The sequence below is a fragment of the Coenobita brevimanus genome, chromosome 65 (assembly GCF_032717465.1).
Source record: "Coenobita brevimanus isolate Jiangsu-jjx chromosome 65, ASM3271746v2, whole genome shotgun sequence".
Taxonomy (NCBI): Eukaryota; Metazoa; Arthropoda; class Malacostraca; order Decapoda; family Coenobitidae; genus Coenobita; species Coenobita brevimanus.
Genome location: NC_137018.1, coordinates 40,507,088 through 40,525,364, shown reverse-complemented (window position 1 = coordinate 40,525,364; position 18,277 = coordinate 40,507,088). Strand labels below are relative to the sequence as shown.

Below are 18,277 nucleotides of genomic sequence, written 5' to 3'. Positions count from 1 at the left end.
CCGAAGCGGGGACAATACAGCCAATGTATCTCTACCAAGTGGCTTAAGATGTCTAGTAGAGATTGTGTGTAGGGTGACAAGTGCTTGTAAGTGTAATTGTAGTGTTGGAGTGGCTTTGGATGTATATGTAGTCTGTGAACCAAGTGTAATCGGCATGAGCAAGCCGACTGGGTGCCAGCACACTTTAATGGTATGCGACACTGGTTCAACCACTGCATCCCTTGTGTCCGCCAAAGCGGTACATGGCCTGAAGAAAGCTCCCAAAGTTTATTACCCTCGTGGGGCGCGAACCCTCGTTCTTCAGTGTACGAACACGCTCACTTTACCACTGTACAACAGAGTCCACACACATATATATATATATCCCATTGGAGCCCAGTGTTCTCAATATACGGGAGAACTGGGAATTTTCAAATTTTCATACAATAGGGAACCCCTGGGTAGGGACCTATGAGCGTCGCAACTATGAGCCCATAGGCGGAGGGCGGTACGCTTAGTGCCCTCCCAGGCCAGTGCCTTGCCCAGGAACCCTGGGATCCAATGGGTTAATGACTGGCAAACCTGTCAGCTTCTTTAACCCACTGGAGCCCAGTGTCCTCAATATAGGACAGAACTGGGAATTTTCAATTTTGATGAAGTAGGGAACTCCCGGGTAGGGACCCATGAGCTTCGCGACTATGAGCCGATAGGCGGAGGGCGGTACGCTTAGTGCCCTCCCAGCCCAGTGCCTCGCCCAGGAACCCTGGGATCCAATGGGATATATATATATATATATATATATATATATATATATATATATATATATATATATATATATATATAATGAATATGAAGTAGAATTTGATCATTCTGTGACAGGAAGATGCCTCTGTACCAGTTAAATTATGAAAGGAGGGAAAAATGAGAAAACAGAGTACTGTAAGCACTACTGTACCGTGTGCAAAAGGATAATATTGTACTGTAACAGACTAATTGTACTGGGCAAAATAAAACTTTCTGATCAATGACTATCAATCTATCTATCTATTGCCAGATGCCACAATCCCATAAGGGGTGACCATTTGACTTTGAGTTATTTGTTTTATGGGGAGGGGCACTAACCCTCCACCAACCCACTTGCTGACACGTAGGGAGCACGTATGGTTTGGTTATATGGTTACCACTCAGTGTTGTAAATGGTTTCTTGGCTTACAGGAAACCATTTGGCTTGTCACTCTATGTAAAGCCACCTGTAAAGGAAATAAAAGGAATAAGAAGCAACAGGAAAGATGGGAGAAATAGGAATAGAGGAGGGCAGGCACAGAAAAAGAATGATAAAGGCTAAGGAAGAAGTAGGCAGCACTACATCAAGTGAGTGGATGATGGTTGATCAATGACACTTCAGTCAAATCAAGTAACTTTGATTATAAACTACAGCTGGTGGTCATTTAAACAGTGTGAAGACAGATGTATATTGCATTTCCTCAGCACAGCTCTGATAATGTGAGTGTCAAAGCAAAACAATGACACTCCCAAAAATGGGCAAAAAAAATTGGCTAAATTTACTTGCGCTTGAAGATCCTCAACATGCACAAAAAGGTATAATGTATGATGATAATAAAAGGGGTTTTGGAGAATGTGGATAACTATATGAGTCTGCATGGAAATTAACAAAGCACTTCAGTGATTTATCATTAGGAAACAAAACAGAATGAACAGCAACTGACACCTATCTCGTTGATAGGCCAGCTTTTCCCAAACAGTGTAACTTTCAACAATGCCATACTGTATATGGTATCAGTATCTCACTTCCCCCTTTATTCAGAATAATGCATGAATGATAAGCTGCAAATTTATCTTTTTTTTTTTCTATAAATATGTTCATCTTCAACCTCTTCAGCCTGAGGAATCTCTCTCTAATTAAATAATTTAGCATTAGCCAGAGTAAAATATAATGAAATATCCTCAAGCTAAGGGCATGGGTGATGCATGATTTGTAAGCTGCACACAGTATTTCACTTCCCCCCCCCCCCTAAAAGTATGCTGAGCTTTCACCTCTTCAGCCTGACGAATCTGTCAGGCTGAGTTTAGTCATTCACCAGTAGTCAGGGCAAAATAGGATAAAATGTCCTCAAACTATAGGCATCAGAGATCTAACATAATCCTCTCAGTGTTTAACTACTATAAGCATTCAGAATTACAATACAGTATATTCAAAGTTTCTTCAAACTTTTGCCTTTTAACTAAGTGGGATGCATGACACTGAGGTGTGTACAGTGGTATATCATGAATAGCTGAAATGACCTTTTCAATAAAAAATGGCTGGGTGTGTAATTTAAATACTGGATATCTGGTATTTAGTTGAATGAGAGAGGTAGAGGAAGTACTCCTTAATAAATAAATTAAAAAGGCGGGGGGGTGCAACTATATGAGGTTTAAAGACCGTAAAATGGGATGAAATAGTGACTTTACTGCTTACAACCTGCCCTCCTCTCTTCCTATTTCTCCCATCTTTCCTGTCACTTCTTACTGCTTTTCTTTCCTTTACAGGTGGCCTTACGTTGAGTGACAAGGCAAATGGTTTCCTGTAAGCCAAGAAACCATTTACAACGCTGGGTGGTAACCATATAACCAAACCATACGTGCTCCCTACGTGTCAACAAGTGGGTTGTTGGAGGGTTAGTGCCCCTCCCCACAAAGCAAATAACTCAGAGTCAGGTGACCACCCCTTACGGGATTATGGCGTCTGGCAGTAGATAGAAAGATAGACTACTTACAACAGAGCTATGCACGTACCATCACCAGAAAAAGTCCTGTCACTTCTCAGGCCTCTCCCTTCATGGGCTTTGAAAATTAGCATCAAGAATTCAAACTTCAGATACTTATGACACTAAGTAGCCAAATACAGGCCTCAATGTCAACTGCTTTAAAGTCACAAGACTCTTTTCAAAGTCCATGGAGAAAAAGGCAAGAGAGATGACAAACTTTTGCTGCTGATAGTATATATGTGTCGGTATGACAACTCACCTGATGTAGTAAAGGTACGACCAGTTCTGCAGGTGGCCCAAGCTGGTGCTGACGGCTCCTGCACAAGCTGAAGCTTCACCTGCACGCCTACCCTATGCCCAGATGTGTCCTGGGTGGAGCAGTCATTCTGGGTCTTGCTGTGTTCCTCTTGCACTCTTATTCTCCTGCTCACCCATCGATGCTCCTCTTGATCTGTGTTGCAGAGAGCTATCCTCATGGTGTGAGCCGTTGTCTGGTCAGTAGTTGGACTACTGCCCCTGGAATCAGATAAGGATTCCAGACTAGATGCTGGGGATGACCCATGACTGCCTCCACCTTGGTTCAATGGCTGAGTCCTCTCTCTTCTCCCACTGCTACTTGGGAGGACTGTAAGGGAGGAGAATTCTCCACTATGTCGTCCTCCATTCATGTAAACCCCCTGTGTGCGTTTGTGTATTGACTGTTCAGCGTGGAAGCGAAGCGAGTCATTAGTGCCGGCTGGCTGGCGTGAATTAGGAGACACATGACGCAGTTTAACATTAAAAAAGCTAGCATTAGTAGCTGTGAATGTTGAAGTAGCTGTAGGTGTGGATGTAGGTGGGGTGTGATGCTGATCTTGCATGGGCTTGTAAGTACTGTTTGACTGATTAGTATGTGTTTTTGTGTGAGTGTGGCCAAGGGTTTTGGTGTGTGTGGTGTCCAAGCCCGCTTCACCTCCCTTACCTACACAGTCCCAGTCAAATGATGCGCTCTTCCGGTGTTCTACCTTTTGAAGCCAATCGCTTTGCTCCTCACGTTTTAACTCCTGCAGCACATTCTCCACTGATCTTCGTTTCAAGATGCTCTTGGGTTTTGGTCGGTCATCCTCAGAGCACACCACCTCAGGCACCACTTCGACCTTTTTCAAGCTCTCTTCCAGGAACTTCATGAGTTCAGATGCATCTTCTTTCCCTGTGGGTATTGGGAAGTCATACTCCTCAACATTTTGGTTAAGCTGCTCAGCTGTCATTTTGGTAGGGTCTGGACCTGCCACACTCTCAAATTTAGAGCTGTTGGTGTTTCCACGTGGCCCACCATTAGGAAACAGGTTGAGTGGAGTATCGCCAAAGCGCATTATAGGACGTTTCTCTGTCACTGATTCTGTAGTTGTCTGAGCTTTCTGTGGGGTAGATGAGGCTACTGAATCCCCAAATTTAGTTTCTTGGTTTAGTTCACATACTTCTACTGGAGTTTCCTTCACCTGTACTTCACCAAATCTCATTTCTTTCAGCTTACCATTACTAACTTTGTTGGTTTTTGTTTGTGCACCCCCCCAGTCATGTTTGAGATCTCCAAAACGAACCTCTTCCTTTTGAGATCTGCGTGTGCGCAACCTTCGAGTAGAGTCTCCATCAGATGTTTCGGTGGCACTGGCATCAAATGAAACTCTAGGTCGTTCGACTGATGGATCACGTGACGTTGGTGCGTGCTCCAGCATCTTGGAGGTAGTGTGGGGCAACCCCAACTCTTTGTTCAAGCGGGCTGTTGCTTCCTCAGCCAACTCCTCACCAATTCTAGACGCTTCTTCTCTTAAGTCATCAAGTGCATCCAACCCACCTCGACTCCACGCTGATGAAGATTCAGTAACGCAGGAACTACCACAGTTGAAGTCAGTGGTGCTTGTGAGTGTTACATTGAGTGATTCTAATTTTTTACGAGCTCTTGACACCCACTCTGGCTCCGTGTTGGCCGTCGAGGCTCTGTCGGACAGCTGGTCCACCTGTCTAGCCGTCCGCAGACTCCGTCGCTCCTTGGCCAGCCGGATCCAGCTGGGCTTCTCCTCCTCCTCCAGCGTGATTTGTCCTGCAGACAGACTTAACCTGTGTCTCCTTGGTGGTGGGATAGGTGTGATGGGTGAATTCTCACCTTTGTCATAAGGTTTGTCCTGTTTAGTTATGGGGGCAGCTAAAGCCTGATCTGCAGTACACACATCCAAAGGCTCTGGGCTCCCTGTTGGTGAGTGCCCAGACAGTTGAAGCCTGTGCTCTCCCTGGCAAGGCCTGTGCTCCTTCCACCACAGTACTGATGAACCACTTGATACTGATGAATATACACTTTCTTGATCTACAAGCTGAACTAAATCGTCTGACTTGCTGACCCTGCCTCTTCTAGTATCAACTACCTCTTGATCTGTTTTTAGCGCATTCCACGACTGAGCCCCCTGCCAAACTTTAGAATGCTTAAGGTCAGATTCACATTCTTGTACTTGATGCTGGTGAGGGAAGCAGGAACTGGACACCTTTCTGGGGCACTGGTATCGGTGGCGGGGTGGCGGAAAGATGGTTTGACAGTCCTCACCGCTTTCAGTTAAATTGGAAGCACCAAACAGATAACTTCGGACTTCCTCCTTTTCTTTTTCTAAGGTAGGACTAGACTGAACTTTGAATAGTGGTGATTCACTTCTGTAGTCGTCCTGATCCTGGTCAAGAGAGCTCATGGACTTTGAACGTACAGAATTCTGGCTGTGAACTGATGAGACATGAGAGCTTGATGAATCTTTCCGTTCCCTTCCTTCAGATAAGCTTCGAAGTTGCTCTCTTATTCTTTCCCTTAGAGCTCGCCTTTCACGTCTCTCTTGCTGAAGCTGACGCTTTTCTATGGTCTGTCTTACATTAAAAGCACTAGCTCGTGATGGTCGATTCTCTGAGTCACTTTGGCGTACGTACATACGAGAAGTGGAGTCCCTGCGTTGGTCTGCCTGGCTGACAATTGACACATTTATACCACCTTTGAAATCTGGATCAATGCTGATAGGAATGAACCTGGCTTTTGTTTCCTCTCCTCGCAGTGACCTTCGTGTTTGCAGGTCCCTTACCCACAGTGGTGTGGAGTCCTCAGATGTCAAGCTGGTTGCAGACTTGCTTTTCTTCTGGCTTATGGTTATGACAGTGCGGCGGTTCACTTGACCAGAATCTGCAATACTTTCACGGTCACTAATAACCACATCTGCTTCCGACGATGACCTGTTTTCATCAGTAATTTTTTCATGGGTCATACATGGAGAGTCTAATAATGACCCCTGCTCATTTGTCAACCCCTTACAATCTTTCTGCTTATGAAAATCAGTTGTTTCCCACCAGGATGTGTCACTGCATGAATCATATATATCAGAAGAGGACTTTCTCTTAGCAGCTAAGCGGGCAACCTCTTCCTTAATTCGCCTGAAGGATTCCTCTGCCTCCGAGGTGTAAGTGTTAAGGATTGGGTTGGAACCTCCACATGGCCCTCCTGGCCGGTGGCTACGCTGTTCCAAGAGTTTCCGTCTTGTCTCTTTCCTGATTTGGCTGCTGGTGAACTGGCCACAAGGTTGTTGCTCCTGCTGCTGTTGTTGCTGTACAACCTCTCGGACAGTTCTTGGTTTCTCCTGGGATAGGTTTAGCTTGCAATGCGAATCCTGACTCTGTACCTGTGTCTCTTCTAATGTGTAATCAGACTGTTTCTGTGGCTGTGGCTTCGGGTTTCCCTCAAGATGCACCTGAATACTGACAATTCTGGGTGTGGTTTGGTGGTCCTCTGCAAGGTGATGATCTTGCAGATGAGTAAGACTCTCTGTAGAGGAGCGACGGGACCCTCGTGATGGTGGACGCCTCTGGCTGAGGGCACCACTGCGGCCTATAAATCCTTTCCCCTTCTGTGGTGAATGGTCCAACTGTGTCAGCACCACCTGCAAAACCAGAATGTTTGATCAATAGGTAGCAGAAGCATACTCAAGGACTATATATATATATATGTAAAATTATTCTACTTGTGTACTGTATTTGAGTTCATCCAGTTGTAAGTGCTGAAAGTGAAGAATGCCAGGAAATGATGTTAACCTCTTTTGTAGTTATGGGCATCTTTATGCAGTTTACTCAGACTAAACTTTTTTTTTTTCTCCCCAGATAAGGGAACTTGAAACAAGCAGTGGATTAAAAAGTTATCTTGATTAACTATACAATTACTATGACTGTATTCATACAGCTGACCCAAGCAAGGTCGGTAAAAATCAACAGTCCGTTATATGCAAGGGTCTGCCCTGGGGAGGGATTTCAAGCACATGTTTGAAACTAAAGTAAATGATTACAACTCCATATTCTAGTCCTAAAAATTTTCACTATATCCATTTTACACAAAATTAGCCCATAATTTTGCCCTTCTGCGGCTTATTTCACATCCTTGTCAGAGCAGTTCTTCATGACTAATACAGTATTACTAGAATGTTTTCACAACTCAGCAATCAAGATGGAGAGATAGGAATTTCAGGGTTGGCTGGAGTATTAAAAAAAAAAAAAAAAAAAAAAAAGTAGAAAACATATGAACCGCATCCCACTGCACCCCATGTAACAGACATTGTTCACTACAACCAATGAAACTTCAGTGGGCTTCGTGGCATCCATTAGATCAGATATCCACTATTCTGGGGTCCATTGTAGCAAGGGTCTACTGCATTTTATTCACACTTAAATCAGATGCTTCATTTATCATCATCATCAACATCCTGACCTTTTTTCCACCTAGAATGAGGTAAGGTTGGATCCAGAAAAAAAAGGAAGAGAAAGTATAAAGTGGGAAAAACTATCAACAGCATATGCAGATAAATGACCATACAGTCATTCAAGCCCCTGGAATCATGGTTTCAACTAACAAGCTTAACCACCTGCATTTTTTCTTTACATATGCATTTCATATTCACCTATCAAATAGTCATTCCATCAACTATAAAGTTTAACAAAAAGTGTCAAGCACTCATCACCTGCTCCTTCATACTCTTGTACTGTACAAATTTCATTCATCACTTTCATACATCCCATTTCAAGCACTCATTTTGCATATCAATCAACTTTCTTCTTGGTATAACATGCCTCCTTCCACTTTCAACCTCCACCCTACTTGATGCTGGAGATGAGCACATTCACAAGGTGGCACCAATATAACTGGGCATAAGAGCTACCTGGTGATAGTAGGCTAGTAGCCTATACAAACATCTCTCAACTCTCTTCCTATTCACTACAAGGTGGATGGTAAACTGCAAGAGAAGGTCACATTCAGTCTGCAGTCCACTAGGTTCAAGTTCAGACGATCCTGGGGCCACAGCAACTACTATCACCCTAGCTATACCTACATTAACATATTTATGAATCCATCATATTTCCTTAAACCACCTTTTTTCCTTACTTCACAATTGCCAATCACCTTGTTTCTTATCCTAACCACTGTCTGCACTCCATTTACAATTCTCAGTAGTCCCACTGTCAATGCTCTTGCCCCTTACATTTCTGCACTCAAGTCATACCAGATTCTCACCCATGCATTAATGTGGGATCTTACAAACCTTCATGTAATCCCTCACATTTTCTTATTATTCTCCACTCTCATTCCTACAGTTCTTCACCTCTTTCCAAAATAATTTCTGATTTTCATTGTGTTATTTTCATTATTTACCTCCCCTTTTCTCTCTTTGCTGATCTCTTCACATTTCTTACACCCAATCTATTCCTTCTTCTCATTATTTTCTTTTATCCACCCTATTCATTTCTTTTCTCTTCCACTGCTCTTTCAACCTCCACATCCCACCAAGCTGTAGAATTCTTAACAAGATTCTAAACTTTTCAGTATTACACACAGCTTGATCATTCCCATAACTATTTAATTAGCAATACAGTACCTATGCATTCAGAAGAATAAAGCTGTCCAACTGAAAATTTCTCTAGGCTTGAAACTTTTGATATTATTTATTCCTTATCTCTGTACAGTATCTCTATTCAAGACAAAGACTTGAGGACTAGGATAGCATGTGTCTTTTGTTCATATTTCACCACAGAGGCATTCATGACTTTCTGATATGGATTACCTTGTACAGTATATCAGGAGTATAAAATTTTAAACATGTCATGCCCATCCGACACATCAACAAATATCTCGTAAATGTTCAATTAGTTATACAAACCCCGCATTTTTTTTTTTTTTTTTTTTTTGTCCTACACCGTGAGCTCCAATGTTCTGATCTCTTCGTCTTTCTTTTTAATTCTACATCAAATTCTGTTGCAACTCTACACCTTTCCTTCCTTTCCTCACATAGAGAACACTGGTAGAAGCACAAATCTCACTGCAGGGAAATGCTGCCATGTAAAATATGAAATTTCTACTGCAATCACAACCATGAAATAAATCAACCCGAAGCAAGAAGCGATAACAATCATGAAATCTATCTATCTACAGTATCTATCTATCTATTGCCAGACATCATAATCCCGTAAGGGTTGGCCATTTAACTTTGAGTTATTTGTTTTACGGGGAGGGGCACTAACCTCCACCAACCCACTTGTTGACACGTAAGGAGCACATATGGTTTGGTTATATGGTTACCACCCAGTGTTGTAAATGGTTTCTTGGCTTACAGGAAACCACTCAATGTAAAGCCACCTGTAAAGGAAAGAAAAGCAATAAGAAATGACAGCAAGGATGGAAGAAATAGGAAGAGAGGAGGGCAGGCACAGAAAAAGAAGATCAATTAACCTAAAGCAAGGAGTATTCTTGGGCAATGAAAACATGAGTAGTAAAAGTAGTAATTTTTAGTCCATGTGGTGGCAGTCATTATGAAAATAATGGTTACGAGGAAAGGCCAATGACACAAAAAGTGACAAACGTTTATGGGAAAAATTGTAAATGGTTGTATATGCACTCTGCGGTGATGCCTGTGAAAATACTGGTGTACCGGATGCTGATATAAATTTAGTTAATGCAGTGGTACCTAGTGGTAAACTACGATTAGATGCTATAGTAAAGTTTAAAGCATACAATAAAGTAAACTCTCAATTATCCACTGTACTTCAGCCAAGCCCTACGATGAATAATGTGAAACGCCAGATATTGCATAGTACCCCCCCATCAGCTCAACATTCGGCGTTGAGCCGGATATTGTGGTACTATCCATCTCAACCCTCTATCCTAAAAACCTTCCCATGAGGAAAAGATGAAAACTAAGCATAAAATACATTAAAATAATGATTCAGTACAATAATACAGTAATAAACTGCCTGTTGGCTACCGATTACAAGCTGGTTGATATGCCCCTATGCGGGATATTGCACAGAACTGCTGGTTATGTCCCATTTCGGTGATGGATATTGCATAAAGTTGCTGGATGTTGCTTTAACATAGAGCCGAGCCAGCAGTGCCGGATTTTGTGCTGGGCCAGATATTGTGATGACGGATTGCTGAGACTTTAACCATACAATGATTAAGTGATATCTGCAGGTAGAAGCATGTGGTAATGGTTGGTGGCATTGCTATGTGGCAAATGTAGTGGTAATACAATGCTGTAATTTTACTAGATGCAGCGGTGATGATGGAGGTAACATCATAAGTAATGGCAACTGATGCAGTGGTGGTGGTGGTGGTGGCATTATGTGGTAATGGTACTGGGTGCAGTGGCAGTGCTTGGTGGTGGTGGCAATGTGGCAATGCTGCTGGATGCAATGGTGGTGGTGGTGGCAATATGTGGTGATGGTAGAGGGTGCAGTGTAGATATGTACCAATGTATTGGTATTGGTATCAGTGGTATCGGCCCATTTTCAGAGGATAGGTAACAAAATCGGTATTGGATGATTTTCTGCCAATACTACCGATACTTAAAAGGAATTTAGTGTGTAGCATATCACTCACTGGAAGTTACTGTATAAAAAGAATTTGGATGTTTTATAGGGATGAAAAATAAATTACCGGTAATATCCAATTATTTCATATCATATTATTATGAGTAAATGGTGTGTAGTAATATACTACATTCTTTGGTAATGAGCCACATCTGCCACCATGGACATGTACAAGACAGGTTGGTAGCCTCGCATCAGCAGCTCAGGGACCTGTCCCACAGCCCTCAGACGACAGGCACCACCCTCCCTCACAGTATCGGTATTGGTAGTAATAGTATTGGTATTGGTCCAATTTTGTAGTATCAGTATCTGTCAAAATTTTGGTAATAGTACATCTCTAGTGCAGTGGTGATGGTGGTGGCATTCTGTGGTAATGGTAATGGGTGCAGTGGTAGTGATGGTGGTGGTGGCATTGCGTGCTAATGGTAATGGGTGCTGTGGTAGTGGATTTATAAGGTAATGGCAACAATTATATGCAGGGGTAGTTGTGCTGGTGGTGGTGGCATTCTGTGGAAATGGTAATGGGTGCAGTGGTAGTGGTGGTGGTGGATGTGGCATTGTGTGCCAATGATAATGGGTGCAGTGGTAGTGGATTTATAAGGTAATGGAAATAATTATATGCAGTGGTAGTCATGGTGGTGGTGGTGGTGGTGGTGGCATTCTGTGGTAATGGCAATTGCTGCGGTGATAATGGCATAAGATAATGGTAATGGGTGCAGTGGTGGTGGTGGTGGTAGTATTATGTGGTAATAGTAAGGTATGCTCTGGCAGTGGTGTTGGTGGTGGCATTCTGTGGTATGGGTCAAGGGTGCAGATGTAGTAGTGGGATTATATGGTAACGGTAAAGGATGCAATGGCAGTGCTTATGGCATTATGTGGCAATGGTAATGGATGCAGTAGCAGTGGCAGTATGTGACAATGGTAATGGATGCAATGGCAGTGGCAGTATGTGACGATGGTAAAGGATGCAGTGGCAGTATGTGACAATGGTAATGGGTTGCTGTGGTAGTGGCAGTATGTGGCAATGGTTAATGGGTGTGCTGATAGTGGTGGTGGTATTATGTGGTAAGAGTAATGGGTGTAGAGGTAGTGATGGTATGGTGGAATGATGTGGTAGTGGAAACAGGGGCAGTGGTGGTGGTGTTGGTGGCATTATGTGGTACTGGTAATGGTAATGAGTGCGGTACTGGTGATGGTGGCGGAGGAAGGATTATGAGGTGGTGGTGGTAGTGATGATGGCAGCGGCAGCGACACTGAGGTAGTGGTGGTGGTACTTGTGGTGGAGGCATTATGTGGTAATGGTAATGGTGGATACATGTGGTAATGGTAATGGGTGGAATGGCGGTGGTGGCTTTATGCGGTGGGTGCAGCAGTGGTGGTGGCATTATGTAATAATGATAATGGGTGAAGTGGTGGTGGTGGAATTATGTGGAACAGGTAATGAGTCTACTGGTGGTGGCAGTATGTGGTAACGGCAATGGGTGCAGTGGTAATGGTGGTATTATTTGGTAATGGAAATGGGTGTGGTGGTGGCTGTGGCATATTGTAATGGAAATGGGAGCAGTGGTGGTGGTGGTGGTGGTGGTGGTGGCGGTGGTGGTGGTGGTGGTGCTGGCGGCGGCGGAATTATGCATCAATGGTAGGGGGTGCAGTGGTGGTAGTAGTAGTAATGGTGATATTATGTTAATGTAAACAGGTGCAGTAATGATATTAGGTGGTAATGGTAATAGGTGCAATGGTGGTGTTATTATACTTATGGTACATGTAATTGGTGCAGTGGTGGTGGTGATGGTAGTAACAGTAGTAGTGGTAACAACAGTGATGGTGGAGGCAACACTGTGTGGTAATGTTAATGGGTGCACTGGTCATAGTGGTGATGGTGGTGGCATTAAGTGGTGATGGTAATGGGTGCAGTGGTAGTACTGGTGCTGATGGCATTATGTGGTAATGGTAACAGATTCAGTGGTAGTAGTGGTGGTGGCGGCATTATGTGATAATGGTAATGGGAGTAGTGGTGGTGGTGATTGCATTGCTGGTGACTGTAATAGATGTAGTGGTGCTGATGATATTATGGGATAATGGTAATGGGGAGAGTGGTAGTGGCCGTGGTGGTGGTATTATGCTGTAATGGTAAAGGGTGTACTACTACTCCTAGAACTACTAGCAGTAGCAAGAGCAGTAGTAGTAGTAGTGAAGGTGGTAGTTGTGGTGGCATTGTGGTAATGTTAACGTGTGCAAAAGTATTAAGTGTGGTCATGATGGTGATAGTGGTGGCATTATGTGGTAATGTTAAAGCGCGCAGTAGTAGTGGCAGTGGTGGTGGTGTTGGTGGTGGTGGCATTGAGGTAAATTAATGGATGCAGTATTATTATAATTAATATTATTATTATTAGTGGTGGTGGTGACTTCATGTAATAGTGGTGATGGGTATGATGGCAGGTCATGCACCCGGAACAAAGGGGTCATAGTTGGGGTCACATTTGGGGGTAACTAACCAACGCCTGGGATCGCCTGGAGAGAGAGAGAGAGAGAGAGAGAGAGAGCCTGTGTTGAGTATGAGTGCAAGAATGCGTATGAAGAACTGAGTATAAGAGTATTCACGCTACTGATATTTTATGGTACACCATGATTTTCTGAACTTTCTAATTTTCTAGTTTAATATAATTACCATTTAGGTTTCAAGTTTAACTTATAGAATCACGTTCTCAGCATCCTTCCAAGACTCCTGCTTCTCTCCAATTATTCTTTCTGTTAAGTGTACTGTCCACTATACTCTACACCTTGCATATTCATTCATTTCTAAAATGCAGTATGGTGCCACAGAGGGCGACCTAACACCCCCAGAAGGAGCCCACCGAGGAGCACCTACAGCGCGCCGGGACTCAGGGCAACAACGATATAAGTCCGCCTGGGCTGCACGCCCCTATGACCCGGAGCTCGCCCGCCGCCACCATAGCAGGAATACAAGACTGCCTTCCGGGCGAGCTGACCACAACCAACCACGGGGTGGAGCTGTTACGCCAGCTCCAATCAGCACCCCTGAGACAGCCGGTAGCCGCTCAACCCTCCTACAGGAGACAGCCTGCAGCCCCTCTGGAGGAAAACAGGAGACGGCCTGTAGCCGCTCCCGCCTTCGTCAGGAGATGGCCTGTAGCCGCTCCCGCCTTCATCAGGAGATGGCCTGTAGCCGCTCTGAAGGTGCCCCTACCAAGTTGGCCTGTAGCTGCTCTGAAGGTGCCCCTACCGAGATGGCCTGTAGCTGCTCGACCCTCCTACAGGAGACAGCCTGCAGCCGCTCTGGAGGAAAACAGGAGACAGCAGTTCCTGCCTTCGTCAGGAGATGGCCTGTAGCCGCTCTGAAGATGCCCCTAACGAGACGGCCTGTAGCTGCTCTGAAGGTGCCCCTAACGAGACAGCCTGTAGCCGCTCAACCCTCCTACAGGAGATGGCCTGCAGCAGCTCCAGAGGCAAACAGGAGACAGCCTGTAGTTGCTCCCGCCTTCATCAGGAGACGGCCTGTAGCCGCACTGAAGGTGCCCCTCGAGAGATGGCCTCTAGCCGTTCAACCCTCCTGCAGGAGACGGCTGGTAGCCACTCCAGAGGGAATCAGGAGATGGCCTGTAGCCGCTCCCGCCTTTGTCAGGAAACAGCCTGCAGCCGCTCTGAAGGTGCCCCTGAGTCGGCCTGTAGCCGCTCCCTCTCCCAGGCCACGGCCAGTAGCCGGGCCTTAGCGACGGCTTGCAGCCGTGCCCCCAGAAGGCCACGGCCAGTAGCTGGGCCCTATGGCAGGAAACGGCTGGTAACTGCTCCTCCGTCAGGTGCTGACTCCTGTTCGCCAACCTACAACCCACAGGGAGTCCCCCGCCTGGAGGAGTACTGAAGAGGCCCCGTGACTTCCACCAGGCTCTTCTCCCTGCAGCAGGACCCAGAGAGGACTCGCCTCACGGACCCCGACATAGGCCGGCACCACAGCCCCCTCCTGACGGCGTCTCCGAACACCGGGGACCACAGCCCTCGGGACCTCCAGACCACCCCCAGGACCCCCGGGCGGGACCTTCCTACACCCAGATGCCAGATATCTTTGTCCTCCGTCAGGCGCCTGAGTGAGAAGTTCAGGCAGCTATTCGGCCCCAGCCCCGAGGACCGGACTCCCGCCCCAAGTCCCGAAAGTGCAGGACCTTTGCCACCAGCAGCCCCGAACGAGAAAGGACGCCCCTACGCGTGGTCCCATGGCCCCTGAACACAGAGGCCCCTGGCAGAACCCAGCCCCATCAGTAGTGAGGCTGTCACCTCTGGCATCCTTGTACCTGACCGCCACGACGCTCAGACCCGAAAAGAGTGACAGTGAAAGCACAGTGTCCGTGACCTAGTGAAGTGAAGGCAGAGCAGTGAATTAACAGTATAAAGGAAGTCCGATAGAAAAGCATCAGTGACAATACAAAAGAGTAGTGAATTAAATAAAAGTAACAGTGAAACCGTGAACACGGCCAAGCAGTGAAATACAGGTCTATTACAGTGAATACGCTACCAACTAATAACGCCACATCATACTAGGATCATACACAGACCCCAGTGTTACAGCAGTAATTACCATTGTGAAATAGTCCCACCCACTCCACCAATATATAAAACTTGGACTTCCTGCAGTAATAGTATCTACCAGTAACCCCTCTGCCCTAAGTGCTATTCACCTTACCCGACCTTGACCAGAGTAGTATCCTGCGCGATACTAATAACCCATATCTAGGCCTAAGAATTGTAACTGTCCAGTATATCTGTATTCATGACATCTACCTGTTCCACTGTAGAATTTAGTAATACACGTGTAAGGTTGTTGCCCTAAGTTTTTGTGTCCTGCCTTTCTCTTATTTGTCTAAGCTCCGGTCTAGAAGAAGAACCCAGCTACACACTAGGCGTTAGAGGGACGGGAAGCCAACCCTAGAACACCTACCATTACAATTTCATTACTCCATTTAACCTCTTCCTACAAAATGCACCCCATTTGTTTACGATTCTTCCCCATTTTATAAACAAACCTTCTTGTTCCCTCTCATTTTCCACCCGTGTATTCCTTACTAATCCTCCACTTTTCTTCTTAATATTATTCTTTCAGTTTTCTGTTGTGTTAATATCTAGAAGGAAGGGTGGACCTTAAGTAAAGTGTTCAGTTTTGCAGGCCTGTTTATGCTCTATGTGGAGGCTTAAACGTTGCTAAAAATAAGAACACCCTAAGGACACTTTAATCTGCAATGTTTACCAACAATGGTACACCTTGGTAAATCTTTTCCATCAATCCATACGCTCCCTGTTATCTGTTTCAGTCCCAATACTGCCCACCCTTATGATGATTCTGTTCATCTGTTATAGTCTCCATCCACATATCCTTTCCAACCATCTTATTTTCTCGTCTTCCTTCTACAATATAAAACTTTTTACAACTGCCCTTACCTCATTTTCCCCTCGTCACCCACACCACCTTCATCATTTGCTGATCTCTCCACTGCTTTCCCATACATCCCTTCCACACTAATTTGTGTGATCTCCCTTAAACCTTCTTCCTGCTCTACACTTCCACTTTTTTTTTTTTTTTTTTTTTTTTTTTTTTTTTTTTCCTGCGGCGATAGCCAGCAGGTCAATGAGTGGCCAGCATTCTTCTTCTTCTTTTGCCGGATTTGCTAGTCACCTCCAGAATCTGGGTGGTGGGTAACTCTGCTATGTCACCTCCAGCAAAAGAGTAGTGGGGTACTCTGTTATGGCACCTCCATAATCTGGGTAGTGGCGCACTCTGTTAAGGGACCTCCAGAATCTGGGTTGTGGATTTCTCTGTTAAGGCTAGTTACTTTTTACAAACAGTTTGAAACAAGAGCCTCGCCACATGTCCGACAGCAATGTACTATTGTTATTTTTCACTTTCATTCTCTCTCTGTATCATACTATTCCATCTATCTATCTATCTATCTGTCTATCTATATCTATATCTATAATTATATATATATATATATATATATATACAGTACCCTCGCGTCCAACATGGTAATATTGTCATGCATGGGTCACGTGTTGGACCAAAAACGTGTTGGACTAACAACAGAGCTTATGGGGAAAAATGAATTATGTCAGCAACCCTAGGAAAAGTCACCCTAAATACCTACCATATACCTATACATATATCGGTACTACTGTAATTATAATAAATGGTACTGTGCTATGAATGATAACTAACCTTTAAGGATAGTGTTGGTGGGCTTGCTGGGAATGGAAGGTGGTATCCAAGGCTGTAGGTAGTCCTACTGGGTCCCCGGAGGATGGCTGCTGGCGTCACTAGCAGGTAATGGCTGTTGCTCCTCCTCAACCTCCCTCATAAATCCTTCGAAATCACACTCAGAATCACTATCTTCGTCCACAGCCATGGAAGGTCCTGCTTCTGCCTATCCTAGCACTCTGTAATTCTCGGCAAACGGCTTGCTTCTCACACTGTTGCCAGAGCCCCGTCTCGTGACTGTGGAAAGTGATCGCTGTCGCTGACTCAGTAGAGAATAAGTAGAAGCAACTTTGTTTATAAACTGGTACACACGCCAATGAGAAGGGTTTCAAAACGATTGATATTTATTCTAAAATATTAATATGTATTCAGTGTCAGGCTAAATGTTCAATGCTGTAGTACGATACATTCTCTGTCGAGTCGCCTGGGTTTTGGTCACACTGTTTTGCCCGTCGTATCCTCGGCAGGAATCCATCCAGATGAATTCCAAATGCCCGTGGTATCGTCGGCAATTTTACCACGTTACCGTTCCGATTTACCATTGTATCCTCAGCAAACCTGGTATGAAGTGCCGTGTGATAGCCTTCGGCTGCCAGGATCTTGTCTTGGTTTTTTATTATGATCCTCACGTTGGCTTCATTCATGTCGTAGGCCTTGGCAATGTCAACTTTCCTCTCCCCTTTCTTCTTCCTTTCGATGCTTTCTAGCTTGGTGGCCTGAGGGAGGTGCCGACGCTTCTTGGGGTTCTCAGAAGGCTTCCTAGGCATCGTGAGCAGGTTAAAATGCTGTAACAAGGGCAGAAAATGCAGCAAGAAAAAAGCACCTTCCAATGCAATTATGCGACTGAGTGGCGCTGTGGCGGGAGAAATTTAAACAAAACATCACGTGACACCAGAAGCGTTTTTAATTGGGCGGCATCACGATCACGGCACGATAGCGGGCGGGGAAGGCTACTTGATTAGAAGTTTTCATTGGCTATCATCATCATGGGAATGTCCAGTATGACCGTGTTGGACAGGGGGTGATCGTGCTAGAGTTGAACTCTGCGGATTTCGCCAACTTCTCGGAGCTCTGTGCGTGTTATGCTAACACACTCGTGTTGCAGTAATTAAATCGTATTAAATACTACTAATTATTTACTCTCCGTGCTGGACCTGAATCGTGCTGGACTAACGCGTGTTGGACGCGAGGGTACTGTATATATATATATATACAGTATATATATATATATATATATATATATGTAGTATAGCAGCAGCCGTGTGTCTATGTGTATTTTGGGCAGCCGAAACTACACATTCAAAGCACACCAAAATTGGCAAAAAAAATCGCAAAAAATTCGCTGATGTGAAAAAAC

At 44.7% G+C, this 18,277-nt stretch overlaps 1 protein-coding gene across 1 annotated transcript in view; it reads right to left on the bottom strand.

Annotated features, from left to right (window-relative positions):
• LOC145404980 (uncharacterized) overlaps window positions 1-18,277 on the bottom strand; it is a 65,563-nt gene that overhangs the window by 42,424 nt on the left and 4,862 nt on the right. The window contains exon 4 of the mRNA XM_080276483.1: window positions 3,007-6,688. Coding sequence (XP_080132609.1) covers window positions 3,007-6,688 — 3,682 coding nt within the window. The remainder of the gene's footprint in view (window positions 1-3,006; window positions 6,689-18,277) is intronic.